Source organism: Nannobrachium achirus, assembly GCF_963921795.1.
Source record: "Nannobrachium achirus genome assembly, chromosome: 5".
Taxonomy (NCBI): domain Eukaryota; kingdom Metazoa; phylum Chordata; class Actinopteri; order Myctophiformes; family Myctophidae; genus Nannobrachium; species Nannobrachium achirus.
This window is the reverse complement of record NC_137814.1, coordinates 25,717,076-25,744,145: the sequence shown is the minus strand read 5'-3', so window position 1 is coordinate 25,744,145 and position 27,070 is coordinate 25,717,076. Positions and strand designations below refer to the sequence as shown.

General features: G+C 47.4%; 1 protein-coding gene across 1 annotated transcript; it reads left to right on the top strand.

Moving 5' to 3' along the window:
- Positions 1-417: 417 nt before the first annotated feature.
- mpz (myelin protein zero) lies at positions 418-26,993 on the top strand (the record flags this gene model as incomplete). Its single annotated transcript, XM_080725671.1, has 7 exons — positions 418-471; positions 4,595-4,761; positions 12,174-12,387; positions 16,497-16,626; positions 17,821-17,863; positions 26,520-26,625; positions 26,671-26,993. Exons 1-7 carry the CDS (start codon positions 426-428, stop codon positions 26,991-26,993), a joined length of 1,029 nt encoding a protein of 342 aa, XP_080581797.1. The 5' UTR covers positions 418-425.
- Between the last annotated feature and the right edge of the window lie 77 nt (positions 26,994-27,070).

Here is a 27,070-nt window from a genome sequence, read left to right as displayed (position 1 = left end):
CCTGCCATACGCCCATACCCAACTGACGCCCCTGGAGAGAGGTGGAGAGGGCATCAGGGGTGGACGGGGCAGGGCCGGACCGGGCCAGAGGGGTGGGGCTGGGTATAAACCACCGAGACAGTGGGGGTTCTGTTGTTATTGTTGTCCAGTGTTCAAGCCCCTCTCCTCTGTCCTGTGGCACGGCACTCGCCGGGCCTATATCTCCCGGCGCTCTCTCTTTTTCCTCTCTCTCTCTCTCTCTTTTCCCTTTCCCTTTTTTCCTCCTTCTCACTCGCTTGGCTTTTTTTCAAAAAGTGGGACTCTTCTCTCTTCACTTCTTCAGCTCGGCGGCGTCCAGTGAGGTCCTGCAGCAGCCTCTTCCTCTTCCGCTCCACCACCAGCATCATTTCTCGGCAGAAGAGGCTCCCGCTTAGAAGCCAGGCACCATGCTGACGTTTTTGGCGCTCGCGTCAGTCGTCCTACTGGGAATAGGTAAAAAAAACAAAAAACAGAAGTGTTCCTTTATCATCTTAAAGTAGTGGTCCTCAAACGTCTTTTTTATTTCAAGGACCGACCATAACTCTGAGAGTATTCAAATGGAAGCAAATGGGCCTTTTACTGGACATGCTTCCATTTGAATTACTCTTAGAGTTACAGACCCGTAAGGGCTCCATTTGGAACCCCCTCAAGGACCCTGGTCCCTGGATCCCACTTTGAGAACCACTGATCTAAAGTTTGGGCTGTAGGAGAGGGATGTAAAAAGCAGCTTAAAGGTTAGATTTTTAAAAACCTTTAAGATGCTTTGGTTTTTCTTTATCTTGGCAAGGACTCAAAGTAGCCCTTGCAGCGCCTTTGCGATTCCTTGACCCCGGCGTTGCCGTTTCATCGGCTTTCTCATGTCGAGTGAGAGCTTGAAGGAGGGGATGATGTGAAGGTGAGAGTGAGACTTTGATGAGCATTGTGTGTGTGTCTGCGAAACATCTACGAGCCTGCACTGATGACTGGCCTGATTGAAACAAGGTCAACGCCTCCTCGGCGCTTCCTTCAACTCACTGATGAAAGCGTTGGAGAAACGTTAGAGATGGAGAAATGATTGCTTTAATAGACATTCACACAGACAGGCAGGTCTGGAGAGTCTTTGTCTTTTTTGAAGTTTGGGTATGACTTTATTGGCTTTGATCTGAGGAGCCCTATGGTACCAATTTAACTTTGGATGCGAGTTCACTGATGTGCCCGACGCCGACACACAGTATTGTCAAAACAAGCGTGCACAAGTCACACGGCGTCAGCGCTATTGTCGGCTACTCGACGTGACTGTTTTGGCGGAGGTTTCTCTCTCCAGCGGAGAGCTCTCTCCCTCTGCCTCTCTCTCTCTCCCCTCCTGTCATGATATTCACAGCTTTGTGAATAAGTTTAATTAAAAATGTCAAGGGCAATTTCATTGACATGTTCTCTGCTCCCACGGGGCTGTCCTGAAAAGTAGCGCTGCGCTTGAAGGATGTTTGCTGTAAGCGTGAACTTTCCTCTCTGGGTTGTGAAGGAGGTGGAATGAGTTCTGAACACGCTGGGGATGCATGTTGCTGATGTTGACATCGTTGGGGGACCGTATCGCTGTAGCACATTAACACATTTTCCAATGAAACCGGGTAACACAGAAATAGTGTTTTTGTTGTTGGTTGTAAGAGTAAATATTAATACAGGGGGCCTCCCAGCCTCCTTGGGGATTTGGTCGTTGTTTAAGATGCTGACTGGATTTTTCCAGGCAAGTAAAGAAAAATATAGATTTCTCCCCCCCTTCCAACCCAAATAGAAAAATTAACATTGATCGTTAAATATTATCCGAGCATACGCGGTGTGCTCTAGTTGATTAAGCCGACGCACTGTGTAATCCATATTAATAGAGAAACTGATGATCTTCTTTGACGTCTTACAACAGCGAACACTAATACACCGGGAAAATTATTTACCGAGCGCATCTGCGTTTGCTGCTGATGTGGCAAGTCTAAATGCGCCCCTTATGCTGTGCTGTGTGTGTGTGCGCTCGTGCGTGTACGTGAGTGTGTGCACGTGCTTACTTGCACACCAGTGTTGTGTGTATTCTTTGCGAGACACACGCCCCCACAAGGATATAGATAGAAAATGGTCAATTGTACTGCACAGCATGCTTTGTAGATCTACAGTAGAGATTGTAATGGATGAAGGTGAATGAGGATCATGTTTAAGGGGAAAGGTTAAGGTTAGACGTGTGTTCGTACGGGGGAGAACGGGGCTTCTGGAAGAATGATAAATTAAACGCAACGTGTTAAACCGAGACAATAATTAAATCTTCCATTCCTCATTCGACGCCTGTGACAAATGCAATTAGATTGCAGTGAGCGATTTGAAATAACACATGATAATGTAATTAGGCCTATGGATTAAGTCATATGTTTTATAACGTATAATAAATCATTTGTGTTGATGGCAATAACATGGACAGGCTCATTTTAATTGCCTTAATTACTGTGAAGAGCAGAGATATGTGCGCGTGTTGCTGCTGTGTTGAGTGTGTACCAGGAGAGGGACTTAATGATCAAAACTACACAATGGGCTAATTAGCTGCCTTTTCACTGGTTTAACGGACAACTGATGTTTTGATCCGGCGATGGGATGTGGTTCATAAGAACATTATTAATCTTAATTCCACACATTTCACTGTATTGTGTGTTGGCAAATGTATCCGGCCGAATTAATTATGCTGTATGCTTTGTCATGCTGTGGATAGTGAAAATACCACCAGCTCTGGAAGCTCATGTGAGCTTGTAGATGTGTTATTTTCAGGTTTATTTACATTTTTGCCTGTTCTGTATTGAATTATTAGTTCAAATAGTTCTGAAAGAAAACATGCTCCTTGGGGAGCACGGTGGCGCAGTGGTTAGCGCTTCGCCTCACAGCTAGAAGGTCCTGGGTTCGATTCCCGCCGTGGGACGCTGTGGGCACTGGGGGCGTGTTCCTCCCTCCACATCATCAGCGCCCACACCCTAGGTGGGGTTGGCGATAGGGCCTTTCTGTGTGGAGTTTGCATGTTCTCCCCGTGTCTCCTAGGGTTGATACCCTCACACAAACATGCAGTAATCCTGGTCTCAATAATGCCTCCCCCTGGCCAGCCTGATGGAGGGGAAAGGAACTGGTTGGAATATAACGTGTTCCTTCGCGCTACGTCCAAACCAGGAAAATCCCCACTGTCAGGTGAAAAGAAGCAACTTGGAATCCTCATACATAGAAGGAAGCATGAGGTCAGTCCGTTGTCTCCCCAGGCGCGGCAGAGGGAGAGCACAGAGCAGAGCCCAGGATTACATAGGCAATTGGCACTGGGTGAAAATGGGTTACAAAATCGTGGGATAAAAATTATTAAGAAAAAAAAAAGAAAACATGCTCCTTGTGAGTTAAAAAGCCTGTGTTCAAATCTGACTACTAGTCACGTCTCACATGTAACCCTTCTATCTAACCGTGTGTGTGTGTGTGCGCGCGCGCGCGCGCGCGTGTGCGTGCGTGTGTGTGTGTGCGCCATGTTGCACATGTCTATGCACATGTATAGATACTGTAGGTTCATATTGCAGGTATGTACTGACATATTCCCTCGACATAAGTGTATGTGCATGCATGCAGTACTGCGTACCACCCTCACTGTGTGTGTGTGTGTGTGTGTGTGTGTGTGTGTGTGTGTGTGTGTGTGTGTGTGTGTGTGTGTGTGTGTGTGAGTGTGAGTGTGAGTGTGAGTGTGAGTGTGTGTGCGTGTGTTTGTGCGCAACTGTGCATGCAGTTGCAGTACTGCATACCACTCCCAGTGTATGTGCTGCATGCAGAGTATGTATTTATGTACAATATGCATGTATGTATTAAGCATGTTCTCTGACATGGTTTTGCATGTCTATGTATTAAGCATGTTCTTTGGCGTGGTTTAGTAAGTAGTTCTGTGTATTAAGGATGTTCTCTGGCATGTTTTAGTTGTTCTATCTATTAAGCATGTTCCCTGCATGGTGTTGCAGTTATATGCATTAAGCATGTATTAAGCATTTAGTTCTATGTATTACGCATGCAGTTCTATGCAGGCACGTGCACACATAGACATCAAAGGGGGCTCAAGCCTGTGCACTTTTATCCATCTGTAAAAGGTGCCCTCTCCAGACCATGAATGCAGTTTTTACTATGGTTAAAGAAATGCTAATGCCCTCTTTCCATGCCATACCTTAAGGACTAGACTTGTCCTAGTTTGGACTAGAATGTCCTAGTCCAAACTCTCCTGAACTAGAATGCAGCATTTTATGTTGAATTCAAGAAATGTGTAGGAATCAAGCATCGAAAATAGCCAACCTCTGAGCTCACAACGCGTTGTGATGTGTTGTGAGCTTGAAGGTCTGCTATTTCCGATGTTTTCAACAAAGGGCCCTTTTAGAAATGTCAGCCCCTGCCTCTCTAACATTCTCTGCACGTCCCTGGTTCTATGTATTAAGCATGAAGTTCTATGTATTAAGCTTGCAGTGATATGTATTCAGTATGTATGTATTAAGCATGTAGTTCTATGTATTAAGCATGCTCTATGTATTAAGCATGTTCCCTGCCTGGTATGTTGCAGTTCCGGAGCAGTCCCAGGGTATCGTCATCTACACAGGCTGGGAGCGTCATGCCCTGGTGGGCTCCGACGTCAGGCTGTCTTGTTCCTTCTTCTCCTGGCGCTGGACCTCCGACGATGTCACCTTCTCCTGGACATACAGACCTGACGGCTCCCGAGACACCATCTCTGTAATACACGCACACACACACACGCACACGCACACACACACACACACACACACACACACACACACACACACACACACACACACACACACACACACACACACACACACACACACACACACACACACACACACACACACACACACACTCAGTCAGTCAGTCAGTCAGTCAGTCAGTCAGTCAGTCAGTCAGTCAGTCAGTCAGTCAGTCAGTCAGTCAGTCAGTCAGTCAGTCAGTCAGTCAGTCCCTCACTCACTCACTCACTCACTCACTCACTCACTCACTCACTCACTCACTCACTCACTCACTCACTCACTCACTCACTCACTCACTCACTCAATTCAATTCAATTCAATTCAATTCAAAAGGCTTTATTAGCATGAGAAAATATACATTTACATTGCCAAAGCAGAAGTGTATACAATACAATACAATACAATCAGAACAAAATATGTACAAGTGAAAGGAGTGTAACAGTTTTCATGCATCAAGGTTACATGCAGGCAGAGCATGGATATATACTGTACAATGGTCTTTACACACACACACACACACACACACACACATACACACACACACACACACACACACACACACACACACACACACACACACACACACACACACACACATACTGTACACACTTCAGGTATGTAGGACACTGTAATATTTAAGGCGGCACCCTTGGCCCTGGAGTTCCATGCACACAGTCTCAGAAAAAGATAAAACACACTGAGGACTTAACTGTAAATTGGTGTCCCAAAAACAGAATATCAAATGGAGGTCTGTGGCCTAATGCATCGCAAAGTGGGCGTCCTTGAAATTAAAAGGTTTGAGAATCACTTTGGTATATAGTCTACAAACACAAGTAGAAGCTACACTATATGCAGGTTCAAAACAGCAACTCTGCAATGCTATAGATACACAATTGTAGTATATTGTGTGTATACACTCACACTGTAACATCTCAGTGAAATGAGTTAGGCTGGCTAACCACTTTCACCTTGGCATCCCTATCGTCGTTGTCGGGTGGAAACCTTGTATGTCCAAAACCGTTCGTTTTGCATTGATCATTTTAAAAATGACTTAAACTAGTGAAAACAGCCGATCTACAAGCACACAACGCCTCGCGGTGCGAGGCGTTGTGTGCTTGTAGATCAGCTGTTTTCATTACTTCTGTGCGACGGTCTTGTATGATGAAGCAGGGCTTCGTCATACAAATCTGAAACTTGGAGATACGAGCTTTCTGCCCGACAGTGACGCTATGTTGGTTGCCTATAATAGCCTGGGATCAATACCATATTTGGCCTTCTGATCTGGTCTAGAGCAGAAACTAGCCTGCGCTCTGTCGAGGTGCCAACTTGCGTCTTGTGCACTCGTGGCCATGTATGGCCTACTTGTGCGCCAGCAGAGCGTGCCCTGTTATTTATATCACACCTGTTGATGGTGACGTCACCAAGAATGCTGGTCCCTGATTGACTACGGGCATAAACACAAACATTTAGTGAACAGATCCACCACATAGAATAGATAGATAGATAGATAGATAGATACCTTTATTATCCCAAGGGGGAAATTCAGTTGTCCAGTAGAAGCACAGCAGTATACAGTTATTTACAAAGTTACAGAGACGTAAGAAAAGATAGATAGAAAAAAACAAAAAACAAAACAAAGACAAGAGCAGTACAGTACCAATAAAGAGAAGGTGCATCAATAGAGGGGGCGAATAATATATAAGTATATATACATAAAGTGTCTTGCAAAAGAGACCATATCAGTCAATGCTAGTTAGTGCAAACAAGTATCTCACTGTCATTGTTAAATAAAGCAAAAATACTCAGAAACTACCAACACAACCTAATAGTGCAATGTCAAAAATCAGTGCGAAAAAAGAAGAAACTAGGAAGCGTGTCACCGCAAGACGCGTCACCAAACGCTGTACTTGCGCACTCTGCTGGCGCAATTAATGACTTCACGTCATCAGGTGAGAGGTGGCTGTGCACCTCCAAAATGATTCCCCTAGTTTAAAATGTGATACTCTGGTATAATCGTGTTGTTGCGACCGTAGGTCACACTTTACTATCAGAACCGTCACAGCTTGTCCGTAGACGTCCGTCCGGACGGGTAACTCCTGACACTGTGGTTCCCCTGACACATCGCTGTGACATCACAGGTGACATCACAGTGATGTCAGATACTCAGAGCAGGGATCTCCATGTATGGGCTTAAACAGGTGACATCACAGTGATGTCACATACTCAGAGCAGGGATCTCCATATATGGGCATAAAAGGGATTGTATTCCAGATGATGCCCTGTTAGGAGAACCACACTAACAGAATCCATATATGGCCAAGACAGATAAAGGGAGAGGTCGCTTTTCGCCTTTAGGCATCTTACTGGTTTCTTTTGATATAATCATTGTTTGGTATGCCCATCTTTTATTATAACTCATAGCATAACTAGCAAGGCTAAACAAATTGATTTGCATTACGTGGGGAACAAAAACAATGCGACTCCAACCGGAACCAACCACCAGAAGAACCCCAATTTATTTTTCCTTTGTTTTTGTTTTTCAAACCGGATCACATTGCTTTAGTTTTAGAACGAATACCAGGCTTCCCTTCGCGCTGGAACGCCTGGTGGCGCGAGGTTAGGATGCCGATGAGTTTCAGAATTGATTTTAAGATTTTACAGATGACTTCTAAAGCCCTGCAAGGACAGGCCTTTAGTTCTATTATAGATTTGTTGCTTCCCCTGTGAGCCTTAGCGTAGCCTTTAGCTCCTCAGATAGTGGCCCGCTCCTCCTGCTTGTCCCTAAAACTCACCTCATTACCTGGGCCCGGGCACCGAGGCTCTGGAACTCCCTGCCTAGGACGGTGGTTCTCAACCTTTTCAGGCCGCGACCCCCAAAATAATCATATTTTAACAGGGGACCCCCCTCCCTGACGAGCAAGAGTTGAGGCATTATTTTAGAACACCGTTCTATTGTCTCTAATATTTGACAATTTGGCCAATGTTTAATTTGTCATTTTAGAAATATTAAAAAGTCCTTAAATTGTCACTTTAGAAATGTGCATAAACCCTCTATACACTTGGTTTGTTTACTGTTGAGAGAGAAAACAATGTTTCACATTAAGTTGATCATCTGGAGACCCACCAAAATAATTTGAGACGGATGTAAGGCTATAGGAAAACCGTTGTTGTCTTCCTTGTCATAGCGTTTAGCTCACACAACGCACCGCATGGTGACACGTTGTGAGCTTGTAGAACGGCTATTGTTGGTGTTCTTCTTCTATAAGTAATACAGGGCTTAAAGTTGTTTAAAACACGTCTTTGTTGATCCCCAAAGTGGGGAGGGATTTGGTCCAGTACTGTACTGTAAGTTCAGAAATAAATTAATAAAACGTCAATGTCGCAGAGCGATGAGAGGCAGACGGCAACAAGGGATATACAAATGCAAATGCAGATTCAACGGATCTGGGATGGGACGCGATGCACCAAATGCATACGTAATGCGCGCACACACACACACACACACACACACACACACACACACACACACACACACACACACACACACACACACACACACATTTGTATACAAGCACAGCTATATTCTATAATGTAGTGTTGCAGCATGACATCACGATTCTAAGTGTGAAGATATTATTGAACCGGTGTGTGTGTATGAGAGTGTGTGTGTGTGTGTGTGTGTGTGTGTGTGTGTGTGTGTGTGTGTGTGTGTGTGTGTGTGTGTGTGACTGTGTGCATGACATACACGAATGACCTTTCAGTAATATGCACAAGGACGTACAGTATAAACGTATACACACACACACACACACACACACACACACACACACACACACACACACACACACACACACACAAACACTCTTCCTCTCCTTTTCTATCTTGCTTGCCTCACCTTTCCGTCTATTCTTTCATTTCTCTCTCTCCCTGGCCTTATCTGCCTCCTATCTCTCTGATCTCTCTATCTCTCCGTCCCAATTTCGCTTCCCTCCGTTTCTTCTCCCTTCATCTCCACCTCCCCGCGCTCCTCGCTTTGGTCCCTCCCCCCCTTGCATTATCTCCCCCCCCCCCCTCCTCTGAACCCCCCCCCCATGCTGCCCTCTGTTTGAAACTAGATTACTCTCCTCCTTTTCTTGCTTATCTTCTGTCGCTCCCTCCCTTCTTTTCTCCCAGACACACACACACACACTCTCACACACACGCACACACACACTCGCACACACTCACACACGCACACACACACACATACTCACACACACACTCACACACGCACACACTCACACACGCACACACCCACACACACTTTTTGCAGTCTTCGATCTTCGTACGTTCCTCGACCAGCTTTTTTCACGGCACATTTGTCCGCTCTAAATGTCGTGTTTGATTCCGGGGGGGCGAGTCGCGTCCAAAGGGACGCGTGTAATTCACGGATGACTTCGTCACGCGTCTTCGCCAAAAAGAGTCCGAGAGACGACCAGCGTCAGCCCAGGGCCCTCGAGAGGTCATTGTTTCATAGAGTTTTATTTAGCCGTGTTTTCTTTTGTCTGGGACTGGCGTACAGCGGCAGACTTTTACCCCAGCCAGACAGAGAGGGTCTTTGGAGGTGTAGACCAACCAACCACCAGTATTATTACTAAGTAATGTGTCGTTTACCACGACGTCGCACAAGTATCAAAGGTAGCAGATCCACAAGCTCGAAACTTGTAGATCTGCTACTTTTGCTAATTCTTTCATTAGAATCCTGAAAATGTACACTTTTGGACATCATACTGTATGTGGTTTCCACCTGACAGAAATGACATGTCTCTAATATCATGACTTTGCCCAGTAACAAGTAGTGGGAGGGATTACAGTAATATACTGTATTGTCGGGAGGGTTAGCGACTCACCCCACGGAGGTTAGGTTTAGGGTAAGGGTTAGAGTTGGGTGTCGAAAAGATGACACAGAGTAACAGCGAAACGCTCCCCTTCATCATACAAGACTGTCGCACAAAACTAGTGAAAATAGCAAATCTACAAGCACGCAACGCCTCGCATCGCGAGCGGCAGTTGCTAACGTAATGTTGCTGTTGAAAGGTAATTTAATTCCTAACATTGGCCCACCTGCTGTTAGTTTACACGTTGATAAAACAATAAAGCACTAAAGGACCTATCAAGCCGCAAATGCTGCATTTTGTTATCATTCCTACTCCATTGTTCACAGCTGAGAAGCGCTCGAGACACACGGCCATGAAAACCAACCAATCAAAACACTGCACTGACGCACCACACTGCCAAACCCCATCTTCTGAGTAGGGTCGGTCAGTGCGTGCACTCAGCACACCCGGTGCGCAGCGCACTGGATTTCCAAACGACAACGCACCAAGTGCACCGAATAAACGATCGACAACATGGCACACCAGTACGTTGAGTGCGCATTTCCGAACGCACCCATATACTCCATGGGAGTAACCAGGAAGCAGGGGGTGGTAACTCCTCCTACATCTGTGATGTCATCTTGTAGAGAGAGAGTAGGAACTTATAGTTTACAGCAGCAATACTTAGAGATTTCAACCACTAGAGGGAGCAGCAGCAACCTTGAGATTTTTACACCAATGCAAAATTAGCCATATCATATTAAAGGGGAAGACCACCCATTTTCAATATTGAACTATGTCATTAATATACCTTAGAGGAGTTGTGTGGAAATAAAAAAAAGTTCCCCCTCTTCTGTGTTGCCTAGAACTGGAGGATTGATTTTGGGGTTTGTATTGCAAATCACAACTTGATGACATCACACATTGTGCTTTACAATACAAACCCCAAAATCAACCCTCTAGTTCTAGGCAACACAGAAGAGGGGGAACTTTTCTTTTATTTCCACACAACTCCTCTAAGGTAATTGAAAATGGGTGGTCTTCCCCTTTAATGTAAGCCTTTAAAAAAATGAGGCCAACTTTATTGGCGTTTGATGGGATGAGTGTTAAATATCCAGCTCCTCATTAAGTAAATCACTATAATAAAATCTTTAATGTTAATTTATTCATTTTTAACTGTGAGAGGGAACAAATGTGTTACACTTGGATCTGCAAGGGTCAATTTGGTTACATATGTGTGCTCTCAGGGTAAAGAATTGATATTTAACCGTCTTAGTTATTAAATAATTATGACATTATGGATATTTTACTCGCTGTGTTAAATAATTAAGTGTCTTCCTCACAGACATCCACCATGATAATCTTTGAATTACAACTGGAACCGTATTTAATTATTACAAAAAAATAATTGGAAAGTCATAATACAGTAGATGTCTTTCTCTACAGCAGTGGTTCTCAACATGTGGGTCGGGACCCCCAAATTATTTTTTTGGGGGCCCCCAGATGATTAACTTAATGTTCAACATTGTTTTCTCACTCAACAGTAAACAAACCAAAAGAAGGTTTAAGTGTATAGAGAGTATATACACATTTCTAAATGACAAATTAAACCTTGGCCAAATTGTCAAAATTTAGAGGCAGAAATTGTGAAAATAGATGATCTACATGTAGATCACAACGCATGTAGATGTGGATCACAACAACACATGTAGATCACAACGCCTGCATGTTGTGAGCATGTAGATCACAACTTGTAGATCACAGCGCCACAACGCCTCGATCACAACGCATGTAGATCTGGTATTTTCACAATAGAACCGTGTTATACAAAATCTAATGCCTCAACTCTTAGTGCTCGTCAGGGTGGGGGGTCCCCAGTTAAAATACGATTATTCTGGGGGTCGCGGCCTGAAAAGGTTGAGAACTACTGTTCTACAGATAGGATAATAATCTTTAGAATTTTGCACGAAACAAACCAAACCAAGTGCTTTGCTTTTCACACAAACACACGACTCTATGTATGGTGGTGACCAGGGGCGTCACACCAAATTCTGGGCCCTGGGTACAAGGATTCACTGCGGGCCCCCCATGAATGTTAACTATTGAAAAATAGCAGATATACAAGCTTGTAGATCTGCTATTTTTGAAAAATCGGGAAAATGTGTGCAAGAAACCTATGTCAAGGACCCCCAAGATGATATGTATTTGGCCACGGACCCTGATCTCAAAATATTTAGTTCCAGGGACCCCCAGAAGCAAAATTTTAGTTAGAAATGTTCGCTTAAAAAAGACATTATATTAAAAGATTTTCACACATTTTCACAACTTTTAAAAAATAGCAGATCTACAAGCTCGCAGCGCGGCACTCGGTGCCGCGCTGTGAGCTTGTATATCTGCTATTTTTCAATAGATAAAGTTACTAGGGCCCCTCCACCTTGGGCCCCAGTAACTCAGTCCCACTTTCCTACCCCTTGTGACGCCCCTGGTGGTGACACTGGACTCCTGTGTTGTCCCTCCCTAACAGATCTTCCACTATACCGGAGGCGCTGCCTATGTGGACAACAAGGGTCCCTTCAGGGACAGGCTGGAGTTCGTGGGGAACCCCGGCAGGCGCGACGGCTCCATTCTGCTCAAGAACCTGGACTTCAGCGACAACGGAACCTTCGTCTGCGACGCCAAGAACCCGCCAGACATCGTGGGCCGGCCCTCCACCGTCAGGCTGCTGGTCTTTGAGAAGGGTGAGAGCAACGGGCCTCCTCAGTAGGGTAGCGCTTTTGGTGGGAAAAACGGTTCGCGTCAGTGAACGAACGATTTAGTTCGCGGCAATGACGTTCGCGTTTACCGTTCAGTAGCGCGGATGATACTAGCGCGGGAGCGTTTTAGTAAGCAGCTGCCAAATTGTCCTTACCTTTTAACGTGGGCACGCGCACGCATCGTGCACAATCTGTGCGCGACTCATCTAGTAGACGTGTAGACTCGGTGACACCTTTCGAATAAAAAAAACCCTGTTTATCCCTGCTTATCCGCCAGTGTTTACATGAAAAAACATTGAAAAAAGCCAGCTGTGCGCTATGGTAACACGTGGACACGTTCGTGCACAAAACACACGATATGTGCGGGGATCATAATCCAGGCGTGTAGAGACTGGATCAAAGTTTCCAAACACAAAAATCGGATTGAAAAACAAGCTTTCCATTGCCGAGTAGCTTCCTCTTCTGTTACAATGTAAACCAATGGAGGCGGGACTATGGCCCAGGCTCAGACCGGATACGGAAAGCTAGATCCGGTCCAGACCGGAAATGCGACCGGATACAGTTAGGAGGCGGGCCTAAAGAGCCAGAATCAGCGAAAATCAGCGATAATACTTTTAATCCTTTCATAATGATTAAAGCTAATTAAACTTCCGGGATCGACGGGCATGGCACCGCGGTACAGCGAGAAATCTCTGGTTTCGACGGGGATCGCAGAGTATGAGTTAAGCCCATCCTCCCGTCCTGTGTACCGGGGGAGTGGTTTGCGAGACTCACATACACTATGCCACGAAAATCTGATCTGTTACAACATGTTTTGCAATCAGCTACATGTGTGAACTATGTCTAACACTTAAATATCTTTAATTGCTTTTAATTGCTCACTATTTCATGGCAAACCCAGCTTCTGTGCCCCGCTTGCGGCGCGTCTAATGCCTCCGCAAATGTCTCAATACCAGCGTCATCTCATTAGCTTTCTGCATGTGAACCCATATGGCGGCGGTCTTTTTGTTGTCAGACGCCAACTGTTTGCAATTGCGCACCTAATCGTTCAGGCCCCCGAAAAAATTAATCTCAATGCGCGGCTCGTGCTGCGCGCCGGAGTACAGCGAACAACCCCCCCGTCTCACACTCACGCACACACTCATCCCCGCCTCGTTAAGAACCAACGCCCTGCGCCGCTCGTTCAGCCAAATCAATTACAATTTCATCCGGCTGTGTTTAAGATTGCTATCGCCGCCATCCATTCGCTCCCCGTCACTCCCCGTTTCCAGCGCTCTCTCTCTCTCGCTTACAAACCCAATCCTCCCCCTTCCCCCACGCTGTTAACCCCTCGCCCTCAGACACTCATCCCCCTCCCATCCCACTGTCCCCTAGCTGCCCTCTCCCCTGTCACATCCCGTCCTATAGTCCCTCTCCTCTACTGTACCATTCTCTCCTCTCCTCTCCTCTCCTCTCCTCTCCTCTCCTCTCCTCTCCTGTACCATCCTCTCCTCTCCTCTCCCTCCGCTGTTCTACACGTACTGTAAGTGACCGAGGCTGGAGAAAAGGTCCTTATGTCTGCAATGGTGAAGTCCAGCAAATTAACAAAATTATTATTATTTTAGATTTTTCGTGTTTATCCTTTTTTCCCATATTATCTAAGAGTGTATGTTTGAGAACCTTCTCATTGCAACAGATATCCATTTTATAATCATTAAATAGCTTAAATTAGTTTGTAAACAGAGCAGTTTTTTTTGTGTTTCCTTAGACCCTTCTGGGGGGTGGAGACAGACATTAACATGTCCAAAGCCAACATTTACATCTGCAGTTTCTGTTGGCTATAAATGTGCCAGGTTTCAGCTGCAGATCACCACCAATAGGTTAGGGCGGGTGAGAGGTGGAGTTAACAATGCATTGTTCTCACCCCTTACCTGACTGCCAGTAGTGTGACAAACTTTGAGAGCCTTTTAATCAGATGCCTGGTTCGAGGTTTAACAACATTCAAATAAGCATTATCTTCTTCAAATATTTTCAGATTTCAATGAATGACACGTCATTCGAAAGCTTATATTCAGTAATTTCATGATCTGAAAAAAGCTGAAAAAAAAGACCAATGCAGACATAAGGACCTTTTCTCCAGCCTCGGTCACAAACTATGTCTTCCTTCTGTGTTCTCCTCCTCCAGTGGCGTCAGTTCGGCAAAAGCTAAAGTAACATGAATGGTGTCTTGCATGCACGCATCCGCACGCGTGCAAGACACCAGTCATGTTGCCATACCTTAGCAACAGGCAAGATTTTTTTTTTTTTTTTTTTTCTGGAGCCAAGATATGGCAGCTGCCATACCTTGCCATACCCAATTGACGCCCCTGTCCTCCTCCATCTGCTCTCATGTCTTTCCGTCCTCTTGCGTCTCCATCTTCACCTCCCTCGCTTCACGTTATCCTTCCCTCTACCGATGAAGGCGTCAACCTGTATGAATGAGGCATCGACATGTCATCACTGTGTCCTCTAAACATCAGTTGACGAATCCCTAGATGTAATTGTGTGTTTGTGTTTTATTTAGTCTTTTTGTGTATTTATAATATACGTACTTGATAGTCTTTTTTTTCACTCTCTATCAATTGTCTTTGCCAAAAAATAGCCGATCTACAAGCTCACAACGCGTCGCGTTGTGAGCTTGTAGATCTGCTATTTTTTTGGCATATGTTCCGCACCAGGATAATGGATTTTGATTATCGCGATAATATCGTCAATCGCGATTTCTTTTGTCTCAATAATCGTGATATGAAATGTTCATATCGTCCCATCCCTACTTGCAATATGATTTTCCCCCCACGGTGATGTTGTTCTGCTTCATCAGTAGCCCTGAATACAGGACGGTCATATACATGACCGTCCTGGTGCCGCCTCAACTTGAGGAGTAGTGGGCAATCGAGCCCTTAACGGTTTGAGCTAGGAACGTCAGATTTAAAAAATAAAGTGCTTACCTAAGCCAAGTCATCGCATCATCTCCGTTCACTACAATGATCAACCGGAGATGACACGACTGTCCACTAGAGGCGGAAGTCCTATGTTAAGCAAAATAATTTCGGACAAAAATGCTTTTTATTCAACAATCCGGTAGCGGCGTGTAATGAACGTTGTGCGGCGTCAACTTGTTATCAAAGTTGGCTTAGGTAAGCACTTTATTTTTGAAATCTGACGTTCCTAGCTCAAACCGTTAAGGGCTCGATTGCCCACTACTCCTCAAGTTGAGGCGGCACCAGGACGGTCATGTATATGACCGTCCTGTATTCAGGGCTACTTCATCAGCAGAGTGACTTCTTTTTGCGTGATTTTAACTATCGTCTGTTTTTTACTGTTGACATATTTGTGTGGATTGGACCCCAGGTAGACTAGCAGCCACTTAGTGGAAGCTAATGGGGGATCTGAAATAAAGAATATTGTGACTAGTTTGATCCAAAATAGCACATTTTTCGTATGGCTTATTCCTCACGCTCCTGGCGTGTAAAGACCTTAAATCCCGTTCCTGTAATTCCTCTGCACTAAGCAGCCATAAAATGTACTTAAAAACACACAACGATGACAAATATCTCAAAGAAACCAAGATAAACAACCACAATTAACCAACCTCCCTCCCTCCCTCCGTCTCTCCGATGAAAACTCACCGTTCAGGAGGCCAGAGGCGGAGGTAGTTATCACTTCTCCCATAGACAGGCGAGAAGTGAGCACCCCCTTGTTTCCCCTATCCTGTAAATATACTGTTTTTATAACTGTGGATGATATTTTAATGTTTTTTTTGTTTTGTTTTTTGCTATTTGTTATATCCATGAGTTGAATACCAAGGAGGAAAAAAGACCGTAAAAGGACTTATTTGGGATGCTCCTTTTAGGCAGGGTGTTTAACTGTACTTGTACTGTACTACATTCTTTTAATGGATTGACTATACTTGTTCTGTTCTCCACTTTTGTCTAATAAAATAATCAATCAATCAATCTCCCCCTCTCTCTCTCTCTCTCTCTCTCTCTCTCTCTCTCTCTCTCTCTCTCTCTCTCTCTCTCTCTCTCCCTCCCTCTCCCTCTCTCTCTACGGTGTGGTGTCTCTCCCCCGTGCAGTGCCCATCCAGGCCGGTGTGATCACGGGCTCCATCATCGGCGTGGTGCTGGGGCTGCTGGTGCTGATCGTGTGCATTTACTACCTGATGAGGTTCCTGGTGGCGCGCCGCGTCTTCAACCTCAGCGTCAGGTCAGTGCCTGGCCCGTGCCCTGCCTGCTGCGCGGCGCTGTGCCACGGGCTGGGGATGACGCCAGAGGCCATCCCCGGCACCGAGACCTGCGTGGCCAAGGGGGCGGACGCAGCGCCGCCGCCGCACTCTTAGGCCACAAGTTACGCTTAGGTGCGCGCCGGGTTGCTTTTTTTGGAATCCGTAGGAGACGCTTGTGGAAGGAGCGCTTCTGTTCGGGTCACCAGCGTCGGCAGGTTAGCTACTCACCAGCGTCAGGATTACTGAGAGTTAGGGTCAGGGTTTGGGTTAGGTTTAGGCAGGTTAGCTACTCACCAGGTTAACATTCACACGCGCGGTCCAAGTGAACCCAGCGGAGCGCTCCCGACCTCCACTCCAGCCAATCACACGCCGCGCCTTCTAATTTATTCAACCCCGTCTCCATTATCCATTATAATTCCATTATTCCATTATCCATTTTAATTCCAGGATTCCATTATCGCCGCCGGGTTGTCACGCTCCGGAAACAGCCCACGTCTACGAGCTCACAACACGTCGCATCGCGACGTGTTGTGAGCTTGTAGACGTGGGCTATTTCCGGCGCGCGGCTAAGCATAAATCACGCTTTAGGCTGTCCCGTGCACACATGGCAAGGCTTGATAGAGGCTTGAAGACCTTGAAGAGTACAGAGCAGCGAGGCTGGCTTGGTTGAGTTGTTTGAGTGGCGGTCAGCTCTTTAACAGCGCCGGCCCCCTGAGTTCCACCGCACTCCCCCCTGCAGCCAGCGAGCATGACATTCGCCCACTCACCCGCTCACTCACTCAACCTAAAACGCCCCTGAAAGAGCAACATGCAGCCGAGCGGCTTGAAATTCGTCGTAATGGTAGCGTCTTTCTTTAACACCCAGGCAGCCCGATGAGAGATCGTGACCCGAACGCAGCAAACGACTTCGAGCAAAGGACTGTTAGGTCCTCGGCAACGGGGCGTCTGTGAGCGACCAAGCCCAGGCTTATACCTAATGTCCAGGGGCTCCGGTGGTGCCCCGTGCAGCCACACAGGGGCGACGGCCTGCGTTTCAGACAGACCCACCCCACCCACCACCACTAGACTGTTGCTCTTTGTATGATAGATAGCTGCCAGGGCAATGCTGCCCCGTGACCACTGGAGGGAGAGATGGATTCGACATCCTGACATTGTCTTTCTTTTGTCCCCTCCAGCAAACATGGCAAGAAAAAGAAAGAGGGATCACAGCAGAGACAGGCAAGTTCCCTCCTCCTCTCCTCCTCCTCCTCCTCCTCCTCCTCCTCCTCCTCCACCTCTCCTCCCTTTTCTTCCGTCCTCAGCCTCCCTCCCTCCCCCCGGCGCCCCCATCCCTCGCCGTCCCCCCATCGCACGCCCAATCCCCCACATATGCACACACTCATCACAGGTACACACACACGCACGCACACACAGAGATATCTTCCAGGTTATGGAATGCGGCCAGTGAATGCAACAGCTTGTGTTTGCCGTCGAGATCGGACGCTCCATAAGAGAGTGACGACGGCATCTTGGAAGATTACCGGTTTGTTCTCGTGGGTTCGGGAGGGGGGAGGGTGGGGCACATATGGCACACATGATGTGCCTCTGTTCAGGGGTGTTGCACCAATTTCTGGGCCTTGGGTGCAAGGATTCACTTGGGGGGCCCCCCATGACTGTTCTTCATAGGGGGAGGGGGTTTAACCCATTTAGACTGGGAACGCATTATTACGCATTATTTTGTGCTTTAGAAATGTTTTGAAGATTTGTGCAAGTCTTTGAATATTTAAAATCCTTCTTCTGTTTCCCCAGCTCAAAATATTCAGTTCCAGGGACCCCCCAGAAGCAAAATTTTAGTTACAAATGTTCGCTTGAAAAATACATAGGCCTATATTCAAAGATGTGCACACATTTTCACGAATTTTCAAAAAAATAGCAGATCTACAAGCTCGCAGCGCGGCACTCGGTGCCGCGCTGTGAGCTTGTATATCTGCTGTTTTTCAATAGCTAAATAAGTAAGCCCCCCTCCACCTTGGGCCCCAGTAACTCAGTCCCACTTCCCCCCCCATCTTGTGACGCCCCTGCCTCTGTTCCCCTTCTCCCGCTGCAACGCGCCACACGACGCCTCGGCGCACGCCGCGCGGATGACGGCAAAGGCGCTTCCGTAAGCGCTACTGTACTTCCCTCTTTGTCAGTCCCCAGGCAGCTGAATGTCATCGCTGTCGGATGAAAACCTTGTATGTCCAAAACCGTTAGTTTTTGCATTTGCCATTTTAAAAATGATCTAAACTAGTGAAAACAGCCGATCTACAAGCACACAACGCCTCGCACCGCGAGGCGTTGTGTGCTTGTAGATCGGCTGTTTTCACTACTTTTGTGCGACGGCCTTGTACGATGAAGCAGGGCTTTACTTTGCGAAAGAACATACAAATTTGAAACTTGGGAGATACAAGGTTTCCACCCGACAACGACGATAATGTACAGTATCTGTGCAACGCTCAACACCCCCGCTTCCGTATTGCGAAGCCCCCCAGTGCATTAATACAAAAAGAACATCTCATTCAAAGAGAGGAAGTTCCCGTGTAATAGCGAGTGTGTGTTCAAGCTGTTAGGAATTCTAGTGCAGTCTCAACCAGAACAAACACACACACGTGCGCGCGTGTGTGTGCTCCCCGCCGCCGCCGCTGCCGCCGCCACCTCCTCCTCCTCCACGTTGCATTTATACTGCTCACCCCACTGCTTGGTTTCATCCTCAAGGGCCAAACAACAATGGTGGGAGTAAATAGCTGCGAGGCAGAAGAAAAGAAAAAAAATCAAACCAGTGACTGTGAAATGGCTGGGGCCGGGTCACAGCCGTTAACGCTCCGCTGCCGCAGTGAATGGGGCCTTGATTTGCTTACTGCGGCGCGTGTGAGTGAGTGTGAGTGAATGTGAGCGTGCATGTGTGTGTGTACTGTGTACGTGTGTGTTTGTGTGTGTGTGTGTGTGTGTGTGTGTGTTTGTGTATGTGTGTATATGTTTGTGTATGTGTGTGTATGTGTGTATGTGTGTGTGCGTGTGTGTGTGTGTGTGTGGACGGAAGCCGCTGATTTTGCTCAATGGGAGTCAAATGAAAATCACCAGTGCCATTATGAGACTCGGCCATTATCAGCAGCCGCAAGAAGGTTTAGGGAGAGTGTTTTTGTGTGTGTGGGGGGGGGGGGGGGGTCGCATAGCCTCAGGCATAGGGACTAATCGGAGCATTCTGGCTGGCTGGTGTGGCTCTATGTGCGTGCAGACTGCAGGAGTTGTCGTCGGGCCTGGCCTTCCTGTTTGGTTTGATTGCCACTCACGTCACGAGCGAGCGCATGTCGGGCCTGTAATACAACACCAGGCCCCCCCGGAGGCCACTTCATGCCATGTCCGATAACGATAAGGGAAAAACAAATCATCGGACATTAAGAAGAGCTCAATATGCGTCTCCTTCGGCTGCGTGGAGACGAAGCCAGGAAGCAAGGAGATAAACGGAGGATAGTCAGGAAGTGGAGGAAACAGGGCGGCGCGTCACTCTGCCTCGGGTGCGATCCGGGACATTAACCATACCGGTACGAGCACGATTTGGGCTTTTCATGGCTCTTTACTGTCTCCATAGGCCCGTATAATGTCTGATTTATGTGTAGTTATCATAGCATAGTGACGTGCACCGAATAGTCGATCTACAATGTCACACCGTGCCGCCTTTGCGCCGCATTCGCAAGCTTTTAGATCTCCACCTCTCTCTCTTCTGCTGGCACATGACTGTCAGGTTACTCCGGCGCCGCAGTCTGTTGCTCTGAACGCCCTGCGGCGGATAATGAAGCAGCGCATTATGAATAAATAAACAAACAAGCAAAAGCCCCCCCCCCCCCCCAAAAAAAGGGGACACACACTAGGGATGGGACGATACGCGATATTATCATTTATCGTGATAAAAAACGCTCACAATAATCGTATCGTGGAGATTTAATTTATCGTGATATCATCCTCCGTCATGCACTGGATCAATTCACCTTTTATTTGCCGGCTGCATATCCGGTACCACTTAAACCCTCTATGATTGGTAAAAGGTACTTATAATACACGTACTTGATACAGTCTTTTTTTCACTCTATTAGATGTCTTTGCCAAAAAATAACCGATCTACAAGCTCACAACACGTTGTGAGCTTGTAGATCGGCTATTTTTTGGCAAATGTTCCACCCCAGGATAATGGATTTTGATTATCGCGTTAATATCGTAAATCGCGATTTCTTTTGTCACACTAATGACATTTTCATATTGTCCCATCCCCACGCCGCAGTCGGTTGCTCTGAACGCCCTGCGGCGGATGATGAAGCAACGCATATATGAATAAATAAACAAACTCGCAAAAGCCTCCCCCCCCCCCAAAAAAAGGGGTGGACACACTCTGAAACGTTTGACAGCGTTGCCATTTACAGTTCTACTCCCCCTGCAAGACAAGTCACAGCGAGGGGGAAAACACAGCGATAATGCACTGTTTTATGAGTGAGAGAGTCTCTCCCCCTCTCTGTCTGTCTTATATCCATAGAGCCTCAACCACAGACTACAGACGTGGCCCTGTGGGAGGTGCTCAGCGCGCTCATAAGCGGTTGTTTGATCAACTCGCTCTTATTAGGCGTCAAGGCGAGGCTTGCTGACATGACACAAATTCTGTATCAACCGCACCGCATCTCGCTTTGCTGGGCTTGCACTGCGAATGACAGAGGAGTGAGAGAGAGAGAGAGGGAGAGAGAGAGAGAGAGAGAGGGAGATTTACATCGAGAATAAAAGAGGGAGGGAGGGCAGGGACGTCACAAGGGGGGGGGAGGAAAAGTGGGACTGAGTTACTAGGGCCCAAGGTGGAGGGGCCTTAATTATTTTATACATTAGCTATTGAAAAATAGCAGATCTACAAGCTTGCAGCGCTGCGAGCTTGTAGATGTGCTATTTTTGAAGTGAAAAAGCAAATCTTTGAGTATATGTATTTTTTAAGCAGACATTTGTAACTAAAATTTTGCTTCTGGGGTGGTCCCTGGAACTAAATATTTTGAGATGGGGTTCAGTGGCCAAATACATATCATTTTGAGGGTCCTTCACATGAAAACGTTTGAGCACCACTGACATAGAAACATTAGAAGGATTTGAAATATTCAAAGACTTGCACTAATTTTCACGATTTTTCAAAAATGGCAGATCTACAAGCTCTGTGAGCGCTGTGAGCTTGTATATCTGCTGAGAGCTTGTATACTTGCTGTTTTTCAATAGTTAAAGCACAAAATGTGAGTGAATCCTTGTACCCAGGGCCCAGAATTTGGTGCGACACCCCTGGGTGAGGCGAGGGAGAGAGAGAGAGAGAGAGAGAGAGAGAGAGAGAGAGAGAGAGAGAGAGAGAGTTACTCCCCATTAAGGTGGAGTTGTGGTAGGAGAGTTTGCCCTGCAGTCTCACAAAGGCAGGCTCATAGACACACACGCACACACACACACACACACACACACACACACACACACACACACACACACACACACAGACACACACACACACACACACACACACACACACACACACACAGTAGTGGAATGATAATTGAGTGCACTCGGTATCGATCTGAGCTCTCTCTCTCTCTCTCTCACACAGACACACACACACACCCCACCCGTTCTCCTCTCCATTCCCCTGCGTGGCTCTCCTCCCTTCACTGCCCTCCCTCCCTCCCTCTCTCATTCACATTCCTTTTATACGGTCCCCTGTCTCACTCTCTTCAGTCGCACCACCCACCACCACCCACCGCCCCCACCTCTTCTGTCTCCTCCCATCTCTCAGCTCCTTTGACTTTCCAGCTGACCATGAGAAGCGTCTATTCGTCTTTTCTCTCCCACGTCCTTTTCTTTTGCCCCCTCCATCCCTCCCTCCCTCTCTCTCTCTCTCTCTCTCTCTCTCTCTCTCTCTCTCTCTCTCTCTCTCTCTCTCTCTCTCTCTCTCTCTCTCTCTCTCTCTGCAGGTTCTTTAGCGTTCCTGATCAGGTTCGGTTCCAGACAGCAAATCATTAGCTCTCGCTCTTCATCTACCTCTCCATATTCTCTCTCTCTCTCTCTCTCTCTCTCTCTCTCTCTCTCTCTCTCTCTATCCCTCCTCCTGACCCCCCTCTCTCTCCCCTTCACCTGTCTCCTCAGTCTCTCTGCCCACCTGCCTGGCTCTCCATCTGAGAGAGACAGAAACAGAGAGAGAAAGAGAGGGTGGATGGATGGATGGATGGACGGACGGACGGAGAGAGGAAGGATCAGTATTAGTATGCGGTGAGGCAGGCTGGGCACTTAGCCCAAGCCCACCTCACTCCAACGGCCCCGTCGTCACCGCGCCGGGTGGAAACCTTTGCACGTCCCAAACGCTTACTCATCTCCAGGGAATGGAAAGAATAGAACCTGTGATCCAACGGATCCATTGTTTTATCATTTAGCCCAGTGGTTCTCATTTTGTATAACACGGTTCTATTGTGAAAATAGCAGATCTACATGCTCACAACGCCTCTAATATTTGACTTTAGAAATGTGCAGATGCCCTCCAAAATAATCTGGGGACGTCCCCCTGGGGTCCCGAACCCACAGGTTGAGAACCACTGATTTAGCCAACAAGCTCTTGTTGATACGTTTCAGCGGATCAATATCTATGTTAAAAAAAAATAATGTTTTGACTCATTTCGAGCATGTCGAGCAGAGATTCTCGGCGCAACACTGTCATGCGACAAAGTAGGGCATTCGTTTACGTGAAGTTGATTTAGGGAAATACAAGCTTTCTGCCTGTACTGACGCCGACAGCAACCATGTCCTCCATCCACCTCTCTCTCTCTCTCTCTCTCTCTCTCTCTCTCTCTCTCTCTCTCTCTCCTTCATCCTCTCTTCCTCCTCCTCGCCTATAAAGTGAAGAGAGGGGGAGGAGAGGGGGTGTTCTCCTCCATCCTTCCATGCTGTGTATTGAGGTTCTCCCGCCCGTTGTGTGTGTGTGTGTGTGTGTGTGTGTGTGTGTGTGTGTGTGTGTGTGTGTGTGTGTGTGTGTGTGTGTGTGTGTGTGTGTGTGTGTGTGCACGCGGAGGCGTCACAGTTAAGTCCGATTTACACTCAGTTGGAAGACCTGCGCCGCGCGCCAACTAGGGCTGTCACAATTATTACATAATCGTCTAATCGCAATTATTTGACATAATCGCAATTATTTTAGGATAATCGTCATAATTGTTTACATGTTGAAAAATGTTTATATATGTACAATATCAAAAAAATAGTGGAAATAGGCTATTTCCATTATCAATGTTCTTTTTAAAGTATAAAGTTGTCAAATATGTCCTTCATTTCTTTGTATATTTAGGTTATGTGTCACATCTGCCATGTGCGACTTCAAAGCCTACAAACCAAACAGAAATGTAATTGTCAACGACAAAAACAAAATTAAGTCGTTAAACGCAATTATTTGAGTGACAATTAATCGTCATGTAAAATGTCATAATGGTGACAGCCCTAGCGCCAACCAAGTGTAAACCAGGCCTCCCGCCGTGGGCAGAGCTGAGGAAACGCCACGTGTGCACATAGCTATGCACAATCTACAGTAAGGTGATGTACCATGCAAGGGGGTTGGATCAGGTGGGGGAATGGGGGGAGGGGGGGTTGTTCTGTACGTTCTCCGGGCCCCCCGCTGGGGAGTGCGCCTTAGGCTGCGACACCCCGCGGCGAGCCTGCCGGTTGATCGCTCCGTGGCGTGAGAGCGAAGCACGCGACTGAAGAAAGACACGTTTCTCTCCCCACCCCACACACGCAGCCCGCTGCCGACTGCCTGTAGGGCAATTAGAGGCTATAGAGGGTATGCACGTCCACTGGGACCCGCCTCCCTAATCTAGACTGAGTGGCAAAATATTGAGCAGCATGGAGCATTGGAGTTTGGAAGTGCTTGTTGCAAATCACTCAATGGTCCTGCATACCACCTGTTTCTAATTGCACATAATGCAGGAGGCAGCAGGATGTTGTGTTGTTGAAAACGAGTGCTTCCAAACTCTGACACTACTGTCTTGACAGAAAAGTAGCTCATAACTTCTCTACGGTGGATTTTTATGAAACAAAAACATTGCAGATAGAAAAAGGACAATTCAAGCTTTCAGTACAGCTGCAATGTTGGTGAGTTTAACTTTGTTTAATGCAATCAGATAGGACTTCTAATTTTAGTCGACTAAATATCAGAAGATTTTAGGCGACTACATGTACAGTTGATTTAGTCAACTAAAATGTATTTTGGCAGGCCTTGATGGCATCGCAATGACTGATTTTACACTTGGTTGCGTGCTGAAAATAGCCAATCTATAAGCTCACAACGCGTCGCGCACCTGAGACAGCAACCAAACATAAAATGACTCTCTTCTCCAATATATAGTCCCTCCCTAACGTTTTAGTCTAGTTTTTATTTTGTTGACGAAATTGTCAATATATTTAGTCTTGGTTTTAGTCATCACAGCTTAGTTTTTATTTAGTTTTTGTCAGTGAAAAAAACACAGTCGACAAACATTTTTCATCATAGTTTTAGTCGACGAAAATCAACACTGCTCACTACGTCCCTCTGAACCCCCCAACCCCCCCAACTCCCCCAGTACCCCCCCCCCCCCCTCCCCTGTGTGCACGCACTTTCCTCCTCGTTCCGCCCTATCAGCTTCTCTTATCTCCATCTCAATCTGGTCTCTTTCTCTGTGTTGTGGGGAATTGTCGCGCTAAATTGGAGCCACGGTCTCCCTACTTTAGGTCCCTTTTATCTAGCAGCCCGTCCTCCCTCTCTCTCTCTCTCTCTCTCTCTCTCTCTCTCTCTCTCTCTCTCTCTCTCTCTCATGTAGGCTCATACTGACTCCCCCAGCGCTGGCTGGCTGGGCTGACGTTTATCTTTTCACACGTATTCTATCCTGAAAGGAGCTTTCTTTTCTAAAAAAAGAACGCGCCGTTCTCACATTGTCACAGGCAGGCCGGCAGCTCCTCACAGGAATATTCACACAATAATATCGGTACTGGATTCTCAGTGCTGCGTGCGTCCGGGGGTCCGAACGAACCGGTAAGGGGCTCGTATAACTCTTGAGAGTGGTGCAAATCGATTGGGTTCCATGTGTGTGTGCACTCTCAAGCCTCTATCATAGTCCAAGGTGAAGAGCTATCACCTCACCGCGGTGTAGTTTTCTAGCTATCACCTAAAAATGTATAACAAAGCCTAGGTGATAGCTAGAAAACTACACTGCGGTGAGGTGATAGCTCTTCACCTTGGACTATGACAGAGGCTTGACAGTCAGCGACAATATCAAACTGAAAAAGGTTTTCGTACATCTGTGTGTGTGTGTGTGTGTGTGTGTGTGTGTGTGTGTGTGTGTGTGTGTGTGTGTGTGTGTGTGTGTGCACGCATGCACTGTATTGTTACCATAGCGTATGTACACTATGCTCATGATGATGATGTTGCCTCTCAGTTGTGTCCCAGGTGATGTGGATCCATTCCTGCCACACCGTGTCCATCCTAACGCACGGTTCCCTTGTTTTGTCCCTCCTCCCTCCCTATATCTTACAGCTCTGGAATCCACCCCCCCTCAGCCTCTCCCTGAAAAACCCCTAAACGTTGTTGTGTCTCTGTCTCCGTCTCTCTCTCTCTCTCTGTCCCTCCTCACAACGTCCGTCCTCCCATAACCCGTCTTTCTCTCTCTCACGTCAACCCCGTCACGTCAACCCGTCACGTCAACCCCGTCACACACACACACCTCGCTAACCCCGCCCCTCCCCGCCTCACTGAAGTGACTCTCCTCCCCTTGTTCTCCTCGACCCCCCTGCCCCCCCCACCCCACTCTCTCCTCTCTCTCTCTCTCTCCTCCCCACACAGGGCGCCGCGCCGCCCACCGCCGCCGACTCCTCTGCCAAGGCTAAGGCGGCGGCCTCCTCTTCCTCCTCCTCCTCTTCCTCGGAGAAGAAGAAGCAGCAGGAGTCGCGCAAGGATAAGAAATAGGATACGGGGGCGGGCTGGGGGGGGTTAGGGGCGGCGCTCCTCGCCAACAGCCGCCGCCTCCTCCAGCCCGTGGCGGTTGCCCTGCCGCCGTCGTGGCGACAGCGGGAGCCGAAGGGGGACAAAAGGCCGCCGCAGACCCTGAGCGTAGCCAGAAAGACCGCGGGAGGAGGGGAGGGGGAGAAGGAGGAGGGGCGCGTGCTGATGACCATCGAGTTGGAGCTCACCCGCCAGAACGGCGAGGAGGAGGAGGAGGCGCGGCGGGGGGGCAAAGGGGGGGCGGCGGCGGCACCACCGCGCGGCGGTCTCCTCTCGCGGCTCGCCGACCGGCTGCGGCCCCCCCCAAAGAAATAACGAGGGACGAGGGGGAAGGAGAGGGGAGGGGGGATTGGGCATGGGGTTGGGGTTTGGTTGAGGATAAGATGTTGGGG